At 38.1% G+C, this 21,051-nt stretch overlaps 1 protein-coding gene across 1 annotated transcript in view; it reads left to right on the top strand.

Moving 5' to 3' along the window:
* The window catches only part of ST6GALNAC3 (ST6 N-acetylgalactosaminide alpha-2,6-sialyltransferase 3), a 443,777-nt gene that overhangs the window by 246,940 nt on the left and 175,786 nt on the right, over positions 1-21,051 (top strand). Inside the window, exon 7 of the mRNA XM_021678141.1 lies at positions 9,387-9,796. Within this exon, the coding sequence (XP_021533816.1) occupies positions 9,387-9,796 (410 nt within the window). The remainder of the gene's footprint in view (positions 1-9,386; positions 9,797-21,051) is intronic.

Genomic DNA, 21,051 nt, shown 5'->3' on the forward strand with positions numbered 1-21,051 from the left:
AAAGCAAATTCTAGCCAGAACATACAGAGGACCTCTAATGCTATATAATTAACATAACTTTGTGGGAAATAAAATCTCTCATGTTTAGTTCTACATGCATACTTCCAATATCTTCTCCATTTGCTCTTCATAGCCTCTGACTTCTTGGGTTGATTTCAGTTGTAAGTGCTGCTCACCAATCTAGTACTATTCAAGGTTCTAATTGGCAAGATTTACTACCCTAGGATCTTCTCCACATAATACCCCAGGGATCCACCTTTACCATTTTGTTTTTCATCTCTTTAATCAGGCATTATGGTCTCCTCATTTATCATTGCCAATTCCTCTAGGACAATGTTTCTCAAAGCTAGATATCCATTGGAATCATTTGCAGAACTTGAAAAACTTATGTATAGGCACTGTCCTTAAGAGTTGTCTGATTCAATTAGTCAGGAGTGGAGTATAGCCATTATAATTTTTTAAAAGCTCCCTGGTCATTGTTGAATTCTCTTGAGAACCATATCCCTAATTGAGTGATGTGTTAAGATACCAATATAATAGCATGGATCAGTGTTCTTTCTTACTTTCTTATATGACATAGTGGGTAGAACATTAGCACTATGTTCCGAGCACATCTTCCTGAGAGGAAAATAATCCAGAGGTAAGTTGGTTGCAAAATTAGTCAAATTTTATGAACTTCCAGTGATAGTGAAATATGAATTATTTCCATTATTCCCATCCATAGGCGAAAACTCTTGGTTTGAGAAGACTCATTTTTTGCTTTCTACTCCAGAGAATGCAAGCTGTTTTCCTTTGGCATGCCTACATGATTATACAGATCCATTTCCCTCAAGGAACTTCCAAATAAAAAGAATACATCATCTTTTTATGTACCCCCATATTAAGTTTTATGCTTAGATGTAATGCCACAGGTAGGAATCAAGGTAAATGCCATATCCCAAATCCACAGAGACTCAGAGCCAAACCATGGGTTATCAAATCTGTCTTTTTATATGCTGTTACTCATAGTGTGTGATTTATATCCACTGCTTTTGAAAGCCGCATTAACTGAAAGACGCTGGTTTGTAGAGGGGCAAGGAAGTACATTTACAGGTTGGCTTGGTCGAACTGTGCTGATTTCTCTCTAGAACAGTCTTCACAATTCTTTGCTCACAGTTAGAGGTCTGCTGAAAGTGACTCAGTGTAGATGAAAACAGCTTGCTTAATCATTCCTGAAACACGGGAAAAATTAAAATACATTTTTTTCTTTGTCAAGCAATAAAAACAATGCCAGATTGTTAATGCTTCTTTTGTACCTTTCACTTGAAAGACCTCAAAAGAACATCAGGGAGAATAAAGGCAAAATCTATTCCCCAATGGCATCATTATACATGTTGAAGCCTCTAAAAACTAAAACTCTAAAGACATTCATGAAGAGTAGAGGAATAAATGATAGCAAACTGAAGAGTGCATCTCTGGAGCTTTGTTCAACTTGCTTTGTTCAAATTCACTCAAATTGGATGATGAAAAGCAAAGATCTCATTTGTTTCAATATTAAAGTAGTAAATTAGTGAGTGGTGAGTTGCTAATTGTCCTGTAAAGCATTTAGGGTGCCAGGAGTGCCCTGTGGCCAATATTTTAAATTGCATTCTTATGGTTGAAATGAAAGCAACCATTAGAGTAGTTTAAAACAATGTTTTTAATAATTTAAGCTAGTTCGATTCAAACATGATTTTCATTCTGAAATATTTATTGAAGCTCCTGTTTTTATTTGAGATGAGCAAGTTTCATTTTAGACTTCAAGGCGTCAAATAGAAATTCATGTTCGGTATGGGGCTAGCATGGGGAGAGAGATTAACGCTCTCCAGTGTAATGTTTCATCCCTGGCTGTGTCTGCTTGCTTCTGGGTGCAGAATTAACAGGTTTGGTTAAATTTTACTTGAGTTTTTGGTGACCTTTTCTAATCCTGGCTGTTTCATAATTTAATGTCTTGACCTTCGTTTTCCATAGAGCCACCTTAGTGATAAATGCAGAGATTTAATAACTAGAACTAGTTGACAGGTGACCTTTCATACATGGCCATTTCTCTTTGCTGGGGAAACCACACTGTTTTGCAAGTTTTAATTCACAGATTTTAATTATCTATTCTATAAGCTCTAATTATCTTGTCTATACGCTTATTCACAGAGAAAAAAAGGAAAGGTTAAATATTTCATTCTTCTTGCTGATTAAAATGTAAAGTGCTTGGCAGTTGTCCCAATATATCATTCAAAAAAGACAGGGCAATTTGTCAGGTTCTTACCCAAAGAAGAAAAAAGGGGAATTTTCCAGAGTGGTTGTTAAGGAGCAGGATGAAAAAAGCGGTTAGGAGAGTGAGCGGTCTCATTAGCAGGATGAGGGTATCTGCGCCCACGTGTGTGAGTGTGTGTGTGTGTGTGTGTAAATTTGGAGCAGAAAAACAAATAGTTCTTTAACTATATGTGTACTAATCTGAAGAGAAAAGTGACCAAAAAGTGACAAAAGGATAAACTTGCCAATCAGAGTGGGTGACGTGTTAGTTTTGTTAATTTTTCCTTTTAAAAAAAAAAAAAAAACTGGGAAAGTATCAATTGGGCACGTCATGGTAAATTGGTTTCTAGGGTCCATATAAATAATATTTAAACACAGGAAAATAAAGCTAATTATTAAAATGTCACAGATTCTTAAAAAGAGGTAAAGAAGAGCCAACCTTCCTCCCACCCTCCCCCATAGGATCAGAGAATATAGGACCTTCTTGATTTCCCTGGACTTGCATTCTTCAGCATTTTTGCAAACAAAATTCATTTTTGTGCCAAATACTCAGGCTTCTAATAAAATAAAAGTAAAATTTCTCATGGCTGTAAAAGGGCCTATAGTAGGGCCATAGTCTCCCAATCAGCCAGTGTTCTGGAATCTTCATAAGTACAGAGGGAAGAATGACTCATTGAGTTAGATAAAGGCTTGGCAGTCTTGAGCTAACTTTGATTCCCAAGTACTTGAAAGCAGCCATGTGGGCTTCTAAAGTGAATTTACCTCAAGGAGGTTTTCATGCAGGGGGAGATATTCCCTTTAGCCACGGAGATCAGCTTCTGAAAACATCATCACCATGTCCTTTTTTCCCTCAGATATGGATTGTAAACACTTAATGCTTCAGAAAGAAATGCAACTCACTGCTATTATGAAAATGTTTTGAAAAACAAATTAAGTAAAGATGTGGAGAACCATTTGAGACTAATAAAATTGGTCATGATGAGTTTATCTTCAGCTGAAGTTTCAGCCAGATTTCAAATCAAAAATAAGAAAAAATTTTCTACATAATTTCTTAGGCCATGCTAATACCATTGCCAGAGAAGAGAGGTTAATTCTGCAAACCCTATATTCCTGAGGAGCCGCTCATCAATTGAGAAACATTATCCTCTTTTGGTGAAATTCTTGGCCACCACGATGTTTAAAAGCATTAATTTATAATTTAATATCAATAATTTTAACATAACAGTGGGTGAGATTTGAGATGATTGCCTAATTCTATATTAGGAATAATGCAAATTAATAGTAAATATTTCTTTAATATCTTTCCCTTTGTCCTGCGAGTGCATTTTATGAAAGATAATATATGCTCTTCTTTTTAACCTGAAAGATGTCTAGTACCCACTGGATATCATGTTCATCTCAATTTCCTCAACTCTATAATGGGAAATAAAAACAATCCAACTTATGAAGAATATATTATGAGAATGAATGGAATAATGTAATAAAGTGCTGGGCAGGATGAATGACCCATAATAAGTGTTCAATCATGTTTCTATCAATAAGTATAATACACTATGCTTAGATGTCTTTCTCACTCTGTTTCTTCCCTTCCTCCCTCTCTCATCCTTTCCCTGTGCCCGAGACAGGAATAAAGTCCTTTTTTCTTGTAAGGAAGCAAATGTCATGATTCATTTTAGCAGAGAAAGGACTTGTTTTTCAAGGCAATCCCTTAGGGCCTTTAAAAAATAAAATAAAATAGTGTATGAATTGACCCTAGTTAATCATCGAACTCCGCTATGCCTCAGAGCTGTGTACTGAGATTAAAAGCTCACACTGATTAGAATTCTAAAATTATTTTATCCTTCGTGGTGCCTTTCACAGAATAAGTACTAAGTAAAAATTACTTGGTTGTTTAATAGATGTTGCCAAATTCTTAACTTTCCCCAAGCTGAGTGTTCATAATCAGATATGCAGGCATAGAGTTTGTATATTTTTGCGAGGGAGAAATACCAAATCAAATATAGTAATCTTACCATTAAAAAATTCATCATTTTATACTTTAAATAAAAGGACGTGTTTGGGGGCGCCTGGGTGGCTCAGTCGTTAAGCATCTGCCTTCGGCTCAGGTCATGATCCCAGGGTCCTGGGATGGAGCCCTGTGTCGGGTTCCCTGCTCAGCGGGGAGTCTGCTTCTCCCTCTCCCTCTGCCCCCCCGCCCCCCGCTCATGCTCTCTCTTGCTCTATCTCAAATAAATAAATAAATAAAATCTCAAAAAAAAAAAAAAAGAAGGAAAGGACGTGTTTGATGTTTGTGGGCTTTTAACAGGGACACAGTTGCCCAGACACAGTTGGCTGAATATTTGTGGCGATACCAGTTTATAGACACAGCGCAAGCCCAACCAAAGTATTTGGCTTGATGATGCTTTGAGTGTACAAGACAAAAAGATGAAGGGGTCAAGTTTGTTTTTAAAGAAAAGAAACAAAAAAATAAGGACAGGTCAACTAAAAAGGAGAACTCAAAATTAAGATAGGGCTTGGTGCAGCGGAGCTGGCTAAATCTTTCCAGAGGTCTCAGAAAATCCAGGGCCTCAATCTGGGAAGAAACTGCTTACTGAGGCAGAACTGAGCGAGTGGAGACATATGGAATACATTTTTGAGCAAGGGCCACAAGTCAAATAATATAAACAAGTTCAAGAAACAGCAGTACATTTTAACAAAGGAAGTTGAGATCACAAGATGCAGCAATGAAGCTAATAAAAGGAACTGAGATAACCAGATAAGAGCGACTCTTGGGTCAAACTGTCCATTCGTGCCTAGGTATTTCTTTCTTTTTTTATCATGGCTTACCGTAGTTTGAAGTGTCTTCAAACGTATAAATGAGTCCCTTGGGCCTTAACAAGCTCTTGGTGTTACCTGAAGCTTCTGATTATGATTAGGACTGTTGCATTCATACAGCCCGGCTCTCCTAACATACTGTAAAATGGTCCCTGTGACCAAGTGGCAAATAGAGCATCACCATATGCAGCCATGTCTCCTGGTACCTCATTTAGGATGTCAGGCAGCTAGGCAGACTGTGGCTAAGCAGGATAGGTACGTGAAAGGCTCTTACAACTCTGGCTATGGTGACAATATATAAAGGAAAGGGACGATTTAAAGATCACCACCTATACCCCAAGCCATTACATTCCTAGCCCTCTGCCCAATTACATATTTGTTACATAAACAAGAGGCAGTGGTTGCCAATGTTTGCCCTCAAGTTGTTAGTCAGTTGCTGACCTCATAATCTGCACAGCTGCGGCCTCCCAATATGTTGTCATGAAACAGATTGTGATGTCTTAATTGATCACTTTCAGAGGTTACAATTGTCAAGTGAAACCAGTATGCTGATTCTTATTAGTTAAATTAAGGCTTGTTACAGCACAACCAGCTAATTCACTCAACGACTAGGAAATCCGATGCAAATTTGTAGATTAGAACACATCCGAGGCTCTTTGTGTCTTTTTTCTTTTTGATTTTTTTTTTAATTTGTGGAGGCCATACCCAAAAATGCTTTTATTATACAGTGAAGCAACTTCTTGGAACAGAAAATGGAATGTAACCTCCCTGCACCATATGCATCTTGGTGATAAGTTGGAGTGTGCCATATGACACACACAGTTTAAATCAGGCATTGATTTGCATGACTCTAAGTGGGTTTGGAGGACTTAGCTAAGTGTAATGTATGTTAGGCCCTGCTGCAAATCGTCTGGCAGGAAGAATATTGTGTTCTTCCTTATTGCCCTGAAAAACTGTAGGCTCCTAGATGCATGAAGGTCTTAGATCACTATCCCATCCCAAAAGGCAGCCTCTTATGCCCCCATCTGGCCATCAGTGAAGTCTTCACTATGGCACCAACCCACAGAACCCCATTTCCAAGTTCCCTAATATACTCACCCACCTTGAGCAGACCTATTCTAACCTGCTGTTCAGATTTCTTATTGTAGCAGGAGTGATGGACAGTCCCTTTGATAGCTGAGTTTTAAGACACTTCATAAATGGCGAGACCTCAGTGGCATATCCAATCCATGCCTGAGCCTATGTTGTTTCATGTCCAGCCCTGTTCAAACCTTACATGATTCTAACAGTTCAATGAATCTCTTTTTATATAGGAAAAAAAGAAACTTCATAAGCAGAACTTTGTGGACTTAACCAGTCAAGTTTTTTTCAAAATCCTTCATTTTGACATTAAACAAATGGAAACATTTGTCCATTTAGCATATTTCACAGGTGCACAATAAAAACTAAAAGAAGTAAAGTTAAATTAACCTAATAACTGCTAGCATCCAAAATATGGTGGGAAACACAAGGATGTTCATCAAAGCAATTTTATAAAGGAAAAAATTAGATAATAGCCAAATGCCCAGCAGTAGGCAAATAGGTACATTATGGTATGTCCACATAAGGGAATATTGTATCAGCATTTATGGTATCTCTAAGGAGGAGTGCCTGGGTGGCTCAGTTGGTTAAGCGTCCAACTCTTGGTTTCAGCTCAGGTCATGATCTCATGGGTCCTAGGATTGAGCCTCGCCTCGGTGCTCCACACTCAGTGGGGAGACTGCTTGAAGATTTTCTCCCTCTGCCCCTCCCCCCCCAAAACAAATAAATAAATCTTTAAAAAATACATCTCTAAGGACTGTTTACTGGCATGGGAAAGTTTAATGGTGTGAAATAGTTGAAAAACCAAGATTGCCAAATTTTATAAATAGTATTTCTCAACCTAATATATCTAGAAGGGGGAAAATAACACAAAATATTGTTAACAGTTGTCAAGTGGTGGAAATATGAAGAGTTTTTATTCTTTTATTTATCTTTTTTCAAGTTTTCCACAATGAGCCCATATTACTTCAATAATCAGGAAAAAAAAGTGTTTTAAAGCAGTTTGAGTAGTTTTGTTGTAACATTAGCTACGGGGAGTCTGTGTTCAAAACATCTCTAATCTAACAGGTCTGAAAATGAGCTCATTCTCCTCTGCTGATCCTGCTCCTCCTAAAGCCTTTGCCTTCTCATGTAAAGCCAGTTTTAGTCTTCCAGTTGTTTAGGCTAAAAATTGAAGTTATCTTTGATTCCTCCCTATCTTTCAGATCCCGCAGTCCATCTTACTGGTCAACCCAATAGGCTTTACCTTCAAAATATGTTCAGTGTGTGGTCAGGATGTTGCTACCTCTTCTGCTATCCGACCTAGTCCAAGGCACTATCATCTCTTGCCATGATTGTGGCAGTAGTCTGTTCTCCGAGTTTCTACCTGTTTCCTTTTTGTCAGTTTTCCACACCACAGCCAGGGCTGTTAAAATATAGTGCAGATCAGCCACTTCCCTATTCAGAACATTCCGAAGGCTCCTGAATAAAAGAGCCTACAGGATGTCTCCCTGGTCATCTCTCTGACAACACACACACAGAGAGACATACATACACATATCCTACCCTTCCTTGCTTTAATTTTCTCTATTTAGCACCTATCTTCATCTAACATATTATATACTATGCTGATTTATTAATTGCCTTTCTCCTCCCAGTGGAATATAAGATCTATGAGGTCAGGGGATTTTGCTTAAAATTTTACAGCTGAATAATCTTCAATCCCTAGGACATAGCACATCATAGTTGCTCAATAACTACTTTGGATACTTACCATTGATAGGAAAGACATCTTGTTACAGTTGTGTGGTAATTATACAGGTGACTTTTCTGAGGTACTTTGCCTCTCAACCTAACCACCTAGACTGACCTGTTTGTATATTGATGGGTTTCTTCCGGATTGTGTTTCTCTTTCATCTAAATCAACATTTCTCAACGAATTTGGAAAAGTCTATGTCTTCCCTAATACTAAGTTCAGTGTTCAGGCTCCTAATAAATTATTTTAATTCAATTGCTCTCATTTCCTAACTTAATCACTATATACTGGGCTCCTATAGTAATCCCAGGACTTCTGGGGAGTGGGATTAAAATGAAAAAGACAGACATTGACTCTTACAGAGTTTACTATATCGTGGACAGACATAAATAAACAATAAAATACAACATAACTAATAAAATAAGGGCAGTACCCAGTGTGAGAAGAACCAATGACCAATAGACACCATAAAAATACAGGATCAAATGTCAGATACAAAATGTGGAATCTAATAGAAGGAAGATGAGAAAGATATATATCAACAGAGTGCATTGCTCCTTTATCACTGTTTTAAAAGGTAGGGTGACTTTTCCTCACGTAGGAGCAAAGTGGCAAAAGGAATTTATTTGGTTTGCCTGGGAGGAAGGAATGCAAGGAATAATGGAAAGAGCAATGGTTTAGAGTTAGAAGATCTAAATTTGAATCTACCACTGCAATTTGAATCTATCATCTACAAGTTCTAGAAGGTGGTGCTACCCTCTATGAGTCTCTGTTACGTCATTGGTTTAAAAAAGGAGGGTTAGACCGGCACTAGAGATGATTATCTCTTTTACATTTCTTCCCTGAGTTCTTAAAAGAAGCCTTTCTTTATCCATCTAAAATAGAAACACAAAGGCCAGTTAACATGGTGATACAGGGAATTTTTTAAGGGTTTTTGTAAAATATTTGCCAGCCTGAGTCTTGTCTTAAATAGGTCTTGGTTCTGAACATCTTTTTCAGAACCTCATCATTTGCTGAATTTTTCATATTTTCATCAACTGCTACATAACTATTCATAAATATAAGTAAAATACAGAATTGATGCCTGGATATATTCCCTTTGCATTTCTTTTTTTAGCCACTGTCCTTATTAAAGAGATCAAATCTTCCCCTATTGCCTTATTTCATTTGAAATTATGGTTTTGAATAAAAAGTCATTATTTAGAATGAAAAACAAATGTCTATTTTTCCTTTTAATTTTAAACTGACACAAGGGGATAGAAATTAAAATTATTTCTTAACAATCTGTATTCACTTTTTAAATGGAAGCATGCCCCTAGCTTGATAACCTGTGGTGGCTACTGTAGGATTGGCCCATATATTTCAGGAAATCCCACACTTGGCTATTATATACAATATCCGAATTTCGTTTTCTCAGAGGAACTTGTTTGGATAGCTGGAACTTACTCATTTACATATCTCTCCCCTGTCTCATTTCTCCGTTTTTCAGCCTCTGCAGCTGGACTGTGACCTTTGCGCCATAGTGTCAAACTCAGGTCAGATGGTTGGCCAGAAGGTGGGGAATGAGATAGATCAGTCGTCCTGCATCTGGAGAATGAACAATGCCCCCACCAAGGGCTATGAAGAAGATGTTGGCCGCATGACAATGATTAGAGTCGTGTCCCATACCAGCGTTCCTCTTTTGCTAAAAAACCCTGATTATTTTTTCAAGGAAGCAAATGCTACTATTTATGTCATTTGGGGCCCTTTCCGCAATATGAGGAAAGACGGCAATGGCATCGTTTACAACATGCTGAAAAAGACTGTTGACATCTACCCGAATGCCCAAATTTACGTGACCACCGAGCAGCGCATGAGTTACTGTGATGGCGTTTTTAAGAAGGAAACTGGGAAAGACAGGTGAGTCCTCTGAGAGGTGGCCTCATTGTCTTCTATGCTAGCTCCTTGCTGAGTTCTTTCTCCAGCTATCAAATGAACAGAGTTATTTTTCAAATTGATTGTTAGATGTTTTTTGACTATTATGATTACTTGATGAGCCAGCAACTAGGCCCCATTTATTCCACCTACACTACCTTCTGTTCTCTCCATTTTGATTGGCTTGAGGATCCAAAAAATACTGGATGCTTCCCCAAGATATCTTTAGATTTCTTCTTATTTAGCTCAATTTGCTATTGGTTAAATTGGATGTTAGCCAAAAGGAAGTACACACATTTCTGTTTCAAAACAGAAATGTTAAGGAACTTTAGGACATAAACTCCTTTGGAAGTTGTTATAAAAATTTACCTGAGACTACAAAACACAGCAAGCTATTTATTCTCTAATAAGGTTGTGTAGATTCTTGCATGCAAATAGACCCTATGATCGTGAGATACCATAACTTGGTATCTAACAGATATGTTGGTATGTTCAGCAGAATACCATATTGAAATTATGCATTACTGAAAATCATTAACAGTGGATTCTTGAAGAGAAATGAGGTATAAATACCATTCACTCAATTATCCCAATTTGCATTTTTCATTACCTCGGTCTTTTTTTTCCCATAGCCTTCTGTAAACCACCCTTCCCACTTCCTTTTCTTGAAGCCTGCTCACCTTTTCTTCCTCCTACTCCTTATATCTCCTGTTTCCTCTCTCTGCTCCCTCTTACCCCCCTCATTCTGCCATATGACTCTACTGCCTACCACTTTTTCTTTCTTTTTAGAAAGATAAGCAGTATAAGGAAGAGAAGTAGAATTATTAGTTCATATTTCTAGTTCTAATAAAGAACTGTTAAAGGAAAATATTGAAACCAATTTTAAAAGTTTTAAGTTATGTGTGAATTGTACTTGTTCATACCATACCATGGATAAATTGAGCATTGGCTGTAATTCCAATATTAACAATCTGATTTCCAATATAACAAACAAATGTATGTCTTTCACTCTTCAGTATTATCAAATCTAAATTTTTAACTACATTAGAGTATGTGCTTATGGGGGGAAGTTTCTCATATCTCTGGGTGTAATTTGTATGCTGATAATTATTTTAAAATCTTATCTGGCCTGATTCTCCTATTGATAAAGTAGGCTGAATGTAGTATTTTCTACTTCTGAGCACCCAAAACGCACAGCTTCTAATGAAATGCAAGACAGGAATCGCCATAATGCTGGCCCTTTTTTGTCAGAGTTCATAAGAAGAATCCCAATGGTTAGGTTTGAATCAGTGTAGCTAAGCTGTCCAAAGACATAGGCATAAGAGATAAAGGAGTAGGTATGTAGCACAATTCTGTATAAATATGACCATCTCAAGGGGTTTGGAAATTTTTGGTCTCTCATTAGCCCAGAGCAATGCAATTAATTAGATATATTTGGTATTTCATTAGTTGTAGTCAACCCTCAGGGTATCCCCCAGTCATAACTATATGCCCTAGAATCATTTGGGACCATCAGAGAAGAGCTCAGCATGCTCTATGCTCCTATGTATTTATATCATGGTGGCTTTTGCTGTGAGCTTTCAGTGAGACAGTACACTGTCACAGATGTGTGGATTGTATAGCAAGAATTGGGAGAGAATTGCTTTGGAAGATTCATTTTCCTCCTGGCTGTGATGAGGAAAGCTGTTTGTATAGTGGGAAAATCTTGCTTGATAAAATTAATTTGCAGGTATCATTCAATTGGTAAAGTTACCAAAATAAAAGTAGGGGGGAGAAAAACCAAATTGATTTTTTTTTTTTTTTTTTTTTTTTTTTTTAAGATTTTTTTTTTTTTTTTGAGAGAGAGAGAATGAGAGACAGAGAGCATGAGAGGGAGGAGGGTCAGAGGGAGAAGCAGACTCCCTGCCGAGCAGGGAGCCCGATGTGGGACTCGATCCCGGGACTCCAGGATCATGACCTGAGCCGAAGGCAGTCGCTTAACCAACTGAGCCACCCAGGCGCCCCCCAAATTGATTTTTTAATGCCTCCTTCTGTTTTCCTCACTGAGTCTATTCGTGTCTGGTTGCATCATGGAGTATTGCAACGAAATAGAAAAAGACAACTGTGCTAGTGTTTTAGAAATGAACAGAATGGATGGTTTTGGTAAAATCTGGTTGGATGACAAAAGGTTGACCCAATGGCCTCAAATGACCTGTTATCTGCTCTACGATTTAAATCTGTATCCTAACTTTAGCAGCATGAATTTTATTGTTTAAGGATTTCCCAAAGTGATCTGATGTTCATGGACAAATTTCAAACAAGAATATTTTTAAACTTATTATGCAGGAAAATGTCAAAATAATAGAGACTAATGGTATAATGAACCTCTGTATACTCACTGTTCAGGTTGAATAATTATTAACTCATGGCCAATATTGTTTCATCTACATCCCTACATTTTCTCCCTCCCCATGTATTATTTTGAAGCAAATGCCAGACATCATATTATTTCATTCATTAACATTTCAGCATGTATCTCTAGAAGATAAAGAAACACAATGTCATTGTCCTACATAAAAACCAGCAATATTTCTTTAATAACATTATATAGTTTGTTTTAAAATTTCTCCAATAATCTTATTAATATTTTTAAAATTTAGCTTGAATTAGGATTAGCATTAAGATCCATACATTGCTCAATCAGGATTAGCATAAGGTCTGTACATTACAATTAATTGATATGTCTTCTATATTTCTCTTGACCTGTGCCTTCCCCCCTCTCTATTATTATTATTCTTTTTTTTAAAAGATTTTTATTTATTTATTTGACAGAGAGAGACACAGCGAGAGAGGGAACACAAGCAAGGGGAGTGGGAGAGGGAGAAGCAGGCTTCCCGCCGAGCAGGGAGCCCGATGCGGGGCTCGATCCCAGACGCTGGGATCATGACCTGAGCCGAAGGCAGGCGCTTAACGACTGAGCCACCCAGGCGCCCCATCCCCCCTCTCTATTATTGAAAAAAAAAAAAAAAAACCTAGTCATTTATCCAGTAGAGTATTCCACAATCTAATTTTTGCTAGTTGTACCACCATGATGGTTTTTGTTCGTTGGTATTTCTATACTGAGGCTTTCTTTATTGGATTCAGGTCATATTGCTTCTTAGCAAGACCATTAGGTGGTACTTCTATCAGCAGGAATACTGTCTAGTTTTCTCTTTTAATGTTAGCAGTCATTAATGATCATTGTCTAAATCCAATAATTCATTAGATGTTGCAAAATGGTGATATTTCATCATTTTTTTCACTTATATTAGCTGAAACTTTATGAAGAGAAACTTGTCCTCATTAAACATTTTTTTAACCAGAGATAGAAGATAGTACCAATCCTTTTTCTTTATTAGTTCTAAGGCATCGGTTCCCTAGCATCCTCCAAAAGTGACCAGTAAGTTTATTATTATTAACATTTACATATTGACATATTTAACCATATTTGAAATATTTCAGTCCATGAGAATTATGTCTTTATGCTCAAAGTGTCCTATTTTGTACTATTGGACCCTCTTCAAATTAGTTTTGGAGTCCTTTTGACATGCCGTTAGTAATTTTGGATAGCTTCTTTGATTCCTGGTATTATAGGATGATTCAGGCTCTTCTTGTATATATTACGATGCAAACCTGGATCCAGACATTTCTCCAAAGAACTTTGGTCCTTTTAGTATTTACAAGAGCATAATCTTGGTGCTGCAGGTGCTCATTGCTACTAGGTTTGTCTTTGTTTCTTGGTCTTTTCATTGGACACAGCTAGTATAGAAATAATATATGCTGCATTTCTTGTTTAAAGATAAAATCATTATGTGTTCAAACTGAAATTTCCAATTCAGATTCAAGGCCACCGTGTTTTACCTCATGTGTCTTACATGTGTTTCTCCTTTTTTGCCGTATTGGCAATCACAGGTCCTAGAGACACCAAAGTAATTACTCATCTGTTTTATCCCACAGCATACACACAACAATCTTAGAATAAGAATGATACCACAGTGCACAGTATTATTACTGTCAGCATTTTAAGACTATTTAACCTCAAAGAAGCATTCATGTGGGTCCACACTCACAAAGTGTGTGTTGGTTTTATCCTAACAAAAGTTCTAAATATTTTTCTCCTGGGACACCTGGGTGGCTCAGTTGGTTAAACGTCTGACCCTTGATTTCAGCTCAGATCATGATCTCAGGGTCATGAGCTCAAGCTCTGTGTGGGCCTCCATGCTCAGCAAGGAGCTGCTTTGGATTCTCTCTCCTCCTAATTCTCTCTGCCCCTCCCCCTGCTCATAAGCTCTCTCTCTTGCTCTCAAATAAATAAATAAATCTTTAAATAAATAAATAAATGTTTTTTTCTCCTAAGTAAATAGGAGTATGTCCAGTAGATATACCATTGCTGACATAAGGGAGTAAGGAAAAAGGGATGTCCATTTAATTTGACTTTTGTTGTAAAGCTACTTTGGTTGATTTGCCTGAACTTACTGGAACTTTTTAGCAAGAGCTCATTCTCATCATTAGGTTTTTAATGGAGAGGTTATGTCACCATTATGATGTATAATTTATAGAATAAAAAAAAATTGTGTCCCTAGTAGTTAAAATGAATCATGATAGGAAAATGACTACATGGAGTTTCTCAAAGAAAAAATTGGCTCTCCGCTTGCATCTTCTTCTAACTGTCAAAATCCTTTTAAAGAAGTATAAACCCCTCCCCCATGTAAGGGTGCGCACCTTTTTGTTTTTTCCAGTGCTTTTTATTTTTTGTCTTAAGAGATTCTTCATTGAGGAAACATGAAGTAGTAGAAGAAATATATATAGTGTTAAATTTCCTAGAATGGGTTTAGATCAACTTATAGCATACTGGAATACTTTTTCAAACCAAATGAAATTTAATTTGCTTTCTTATCAGTTACCGACGAAAATTATTTGGCTTCTTAATTAGAAAGAGTGACCTTGTGGGAAAGGCTGAGAGAACAGAAAGAGAAGGCAGCTGTCCTTTCTTTCTTCATGCTCTGGGGCCCAGTTTTCTCTGGAATTCTAGGTCGTTGGGGCGGCGGTCACCTTTGTATTTTTCACTTAACCCACTATTTTTCTGGGAAACAACCTTCAACAAACCAGAAAACTTTGGAATTAAAGGTCTTATATTCAAAATAATCTGGACCAAAATGGATCTTCCCCCCCCCCCTTTGAATGATTGGTATGCATAAATAATATGAGCCCACTGACATTTACGCGTTTGCATTAATACATCTTAAGACTGAAACACCCTAGAGGTGATGTAGGGCTCACGGTGGCACATGGCGCCATGCTCAATATCTGAAAAACATGATTAGGTGCCTGGCCATGTACTGACGCCAAATGAATGTGAATGCTCCTACAGAAGCAACAGAGAGCCAGTGTGAGATATTCTTCTTACCTATAGGCAGGTGGGCAGATGCAGCTTGCCTCCCACTTTAGAAATACATTGGCAAATGCAAGCACATTATTTAATTAAGTAATAATTGAGAAAGCTATAGTCCCCATTAAAAACGCAAAGATAATTTAGGGCTGATGAAGGGCCCTGAGCTGCCCTAAATAGGTCGTAATTAGCTAGCACCAATGTGGCTCCGCCTTCAGGGATGGATGAAATTAATGAAAGCTAGCAGCAAATAGATCAATGTTTCAAGATGTTACTGCCTCGGGTGCAGAGGATGAAAAGGGAGGGAGTTACTTTTAAGGATCGTTTAGGAAATAGGGTGCACAAAAGTCACTTTCAGAAAACACTATCAACACGGCAAACTGATTCATAAATATCAAGATGGCTGCATGTTTAATATTTGCCAGCACGCTCCATCCATTCCCCCTCCATCCTAAGGAGAGAAAAAGAAATCAGTGAGGCGTCATTTCTCACTGCCTTCTGTTGGAGATAGGTTTGTCATCTGGCATGTTTTTAAGTACAGCCTGGGTTTTGCTATTTCAGCTTGGCCATTTTAAAAGTTTCTTATGCTGCCATGTGATCGACTCTAAGGATTAAGTTGGCTCACATCCCTTAGGTCTGCAAACCCTTCGTGGTTTCTAGAGTGGGAAGAAGTTTCAAGCCTCCTCACCCTGAGAATTTGGGAACTCTCTGAGAGTACCCTCGGTTGGGTTACAAGGCAGGTAAGTTGCCTCAACAAAAGGAGGGCAGCAAGGGGCAGGGGTGAAACAAAACCAAAATAGAACAAAACATTGTGCTAGCCTGAGAGTCAGCCACAAGGCACTGAAATGTGCCTAATTCACTCAAACTAGCACTATTATTCTACCTGGACTCTGAAAACAAAGATGTCTAGTTATTTGGAACTCAGAATAAATAGGTATAAACTCCAGGAAATCCTAGACCAACAGAAAATAGGCAAAGTGGAAAAAGTCTTGGATTGAAAGGCAGAACACAGTATTAAAAACTGTATTTTCCTTTTTTTTTTCCTTTTTGAAGATGGTCTTTGCCAATATGGCATCTCAGCACTTTTTTCAAGAGCAACGTTGACACACCTCTGTTAAAATGAATTAATGTTCCCATCCCAGCTGATATATTTGGCAGGAAGAATAAGTTCACATAGCAGTCATGGGCAGACCCATAGGGCTCCTGAGTCAAAAAGCATAATAAGGCATCCAGGGCTCTGTCTTCATGCTAACAAGCATTGGGAAACAAGGGACTTCATTTTTCCCATTATTCATGATGGCATCCAATGACCTACATTAGGCCTCCACTATAGTACACATGGGCTGGAAATTAAAAATTCAATAAAAAAAGAGGGAAGAATCTATTTTAATAATGGGAGAAGGGAAGGGATGTTTGTAATTTATCAAGCTATCAGTACCAACCTGCCACGTGCTTAAAAACACACTCACTGGGTACACGCACACACACTAGTGTATTTGACAAGACAGCTTGGTTGAGGATTCATAGAAGAGAAACAGCTAAGATTCAGTGACCATATTTTTAAAAGGAAGGCTGTGCCGACTCCTGGTACGTGTAGAAATCAAGACTTGCAACCAGTCTACTTGGGGAAATAAGTTCTCCTGGGCCTTAGGATATGATTTGACAGAATAGCTAGATGCATAGCCAGATTATACTGTAGAGAAAGAAAGTCGTGACAGACACTTAGCTGAACATTCCCTCAATATGAAGGCTTTTGAACACTACAAAGGGCGTGAAACTCAAAGATAAAGAGGCCAGGGACGCCTGGGTGGCTCAGTCGTTAAGCGTCTGCCTTGGGCTCAGGTCATGATCCCAGGGTCCTGGGATCGAGCCCCGCATCAGGCTCCCTGCTCCGCGGGAAGCCTGCTTCTCCCTCTCTGACTCCCCCTGCTTGTGTTCCCTCTCTCGTTGTCTCTCTCTCTCTGTCAAATAAAGAAAAAAAAAATCTTAAAAAAAAAAAAAAAAAGAGGCCTGAAATTAGAAGACTCATTAGAATGCATTTACACTTTTAAACTTTATAAGGGCTTTAAAGGTTTTTAAATGCCCTATTATGCTTGTTTCTGTTTATTTAAAGTGAGGGAATGTATCTCAAACTGGTTGACTTTCCTCCTTCCATAATTTGGATTTCTCCTCTCCTTTGATTTTTAATTTCTTTTTTTTTTTTTAAAGATTTTATTTATTTGACAGAGAGAGACACAGAAAGAGATGGAACACAAGCAGGGGGAGTGGGAGAGGGAGAAGCAGGCTTCCCGCTGAGCAGGGAGCCTAATGCAGGGCTCGATCCCAGGACCCTGGGATCATGACCTGCGCTGAAGGCAGACACTTAACGACTGAGCCACCCAGGCGCCCCTTGATTTTTAATTTCAACCATCTCTGTCTCTCTTCAAGCTGAGGGTAAAATCAAGAAATTTATGGACACTTGTCCATAAAAAACATATTAACCAGCAGCAGTCTCCTTCCTTTTTCCTCAATTGTTGCATGCCTTGACTCTTAAGACAAAGTTGGTTGTTTTGAGACTTTTCATGCTATACTGTATCCATCTGGATTACTAGATTTTTAATTGCTTGGACAATCATATCAAAGTAAAAATCTTGTCTGAGATATTGTAGGGGCTCTACAAGTGTCTGCTGAATTGAATTTTTTGCTTCTCTGGAAACAAAAATAAGAGACTTCTTATCAGTTGTGGTATTATTGACCTTCTAAATTGACTACCCTCCTTGGCTCTTTTTCTCACTAAACAATGGGTCCTCTAAATCAATACAATACGCTTCTTTCTCTTTCTTTTTAACACAGTACTTTTTGAACTTTAATGTGCACATAGTTACCTGCTGATTCAGGTGATTTAGAGTGGAGCCTGAGAATTTGCATTTTGAACAAGTTTCCAGGCCAGGCCAGTGTTATTAATCTGCAAATGATACTTTGAATTGTGCTATTTTAGATTGCTTTGATTGAAGGGACAAGACATTTCATTGTTCCTTGAGCCAGAGAAATGCATAAGTGAAGAATAGCTGTTTCCCAAATAGTTTGGTAATCTGCTTGTAGTTGAATCCCAATTTTGTGACTGCTTTGTTCCTAGCCAGTTAAGCATGATGCCCATCTTAAGTTGCATCTTAAGTCTTAGGAATTCAACAAGAATTAGGATGCCTGGGTGACTCAGTCAGTTGAGTGTCTGCCTTCAGCTCAGGTCATGATCCCAGGGTCCAGGGAATTGGGCTCCTTCCTCAGTGGGGAGCCTGTTTTTCCACCTGCCAGCCATTCTCTCTCTCTCTCTCTCTCTGACAAATAAATAAAATCTTAAAAAAAGAGAGAGAATTCAACAAGAATTATTTATCTGACCTCACTGTGTTTATTTGTCCTCTAATTGATGACATACTTCTTAAGGACAGGGACTGTGCCCATCTCCATTTTATTCTCCAACCTACCATATTGGTGGTTTGCCACCAAAATACCAAATGTGTTGTTTTCACTCTACTTCTTTCAGCTAAATGGCCCACAGATATTTCAGGTTCCTTGAAATGACCTCAGCACTAACTCATTTTCTTTCTTTTGTCATCACCACTACCACTGGTCCAGGTTAGGCCTTCTTTGCATCTCACATGGTGACTGCTAACACAGCTTTGACTCTATGGCTTTGCAGAGACTGTTCCCTCTGCCTAAATCATACTTCCTCCCATCACCATGCACACCAGTGCATCCTTTATGAGCAAATCAAATGTTACCTCTTCCATGAAGCCTTTTATAATCTCTACTTAGAACTCCTATTTCCTCCTCTGAAAATCCATAGCATTTGGACTTTTTTTAAATGGGAATCATCACTCTGTACCATGCATTATTGCCACTGATGTCTGATCTCTTCGGGTAGTCCATGAACTCTCTGAGGAAATACCAGCTCTTATATATTTGTTTCCCTAGCACCTGATGCAATGTTTGACGCTAATAGGTATTCAGTAGACATTTGATGGATGAAGAAATAAATAGATGAGCAATTGAGTAAAAAAAATAATACCTGATGGTTTTTTTTTTTTTAAGTTTACAAGTCCCTTTGCCACTTGTTGAAATACTTGTGAATTTCCAAACATTTTTCTTCAGTATATAGGGGTCACTGTAATATGAACAAGGCAAGTTCTGGAATTGTGTTTTGATAGAAAAGTTTCCACAGTTCTATTCAGACAGACCACCCCTTGCTCTACTTTACCCAAAGGTTGGCAAATCTATTACCTTCTTCGAGGGACTTTGTGACTGGGCACTGGGTTTTTAATAAGTCACTGACAGAGCCATTCCTCAAATACAGGCTTCCATTTTAGTTTCACGTCCGTGGCAAAGTAGGTTCTGAGACTTCACTCACAATTCTGTTAGCTGTCAGTTGCCTGGTGAAAAAACAGTTGCTTGCACCCAAACCCAAGGTTATACTCTCGGGCTCTAGGAAGCAAATACAACAACCATCCCAGAAGGCAGAGAACAAAAGACCCAAGTAAAAGAGAACTGATCACTACTGAACTTTATCTTAATTATCTCCCACAGAACATTTTCTTCTTTGATAACAAAGAAAGCTGTTTGTTCACTAATTGCCTTAGTGAAAATTCTTTCTAAAAACTTCATGATGAACATAAAAGAAAAAAAAGATGGTAGCAGTATCTTCCAACACACTGCATAAATGGTTGGTGAATTTGTATGTGGATTTAGAGGAGAATTGGTGAAAGTGCTTTGACATAATTTAGATCTTGTCACTCTCCCACTCAAAACCCTGGTATAGCCTCCTGTTTTCCTTAGAGTAAAAGCACAAATTTTTATAGTGATTTACCATTACTTTCAGGGTGATCTGGCCCCTTGTTGCCTCACTGACCTTCACTGATCAAACTTCCTTCGTGCTCACTCTGCTCTGGCCACATAGACTTCCTAGTTGTACCTCGGACACAGCAGGCATGCTTCCTCTTCCTCCTTCGTCCTCTACTTTAGCCTTCTGCTGGACCACCCTTTCTCCCCACATACTGCATGATTCACTTCATCATCTCCTTCAAGCCTTGGCTCATTTGTCACCTACTCAATAAGTCTAACATAATGTCACTTAAGATTGAAATCCCACTCCCCATAACCAGCATTCCCAGCATTCTACTTTTCTTTTTTCCCCATAGCATAGTTTCCCTTCTAACATTCTGCATAATATGCTTCTTTATTTTATCATTTACTGTTTGTCTGACTCCCCCACTAGGATATAAGTTTCTTAAGCCAGAGATCATGATCTATTTTTGTCACTGATAAATCCCAACCACCTAGAATAGTGAGAATAGTGTATGGCATAGAATATACATTTAATATTTGCTGAATGAATGACCAAAAGAATGGAAAACCAATTAAATAAATAAAGGATTGAGGGAAACTTGGAAAACTTGTCTCAGGGGGTCAACCAAAGTAGCTTAAAAAGCTATGTTCAGAAACTATGCAATGAAGGTAGGAGTAAGGCAGTTTGTTGTTCTACAAAAGGTTAGTTGAATGACGACTCTCTATTCAAGGAGATCATCATGTCACTCAAGGAATGGTCTGACTGATTTTTTAATTCTTTAGCACATGGACCAGTTGTTTAAACTGAATTGACCAAATTAGCGTATTTCTTTAGTACATAGCAGAAAGAGCAACAATCTTTGACTCTTATTTGGTTTGGTAGAAATGTAGGTCCTAAACGTGGGCCAATATCAAAATCCCCTCGAGGGCTGGTTAAAACAGATTGCTAGGCCCATCCTGAGAGTTTCTGAATTGTTGGATCAGGGGCAAGGCCATAGAGTTTGTGTTTGTAACA

Source organism: Neomonachus schauinslandi, chromosome 4, assembly GCF_002201575.2.
Source record: "Neomonachus schauinslandi chromosome 4, ASM220157v2, whole genome shotgun sequence".
Classification (NCBI taxonomy): domain Eukaryota; kingdom Metazoa; phylum Chordata; class Mammalia; order Carnivora; family Phocidae; genus Neomonachus; species Neomonachus schauinslandi.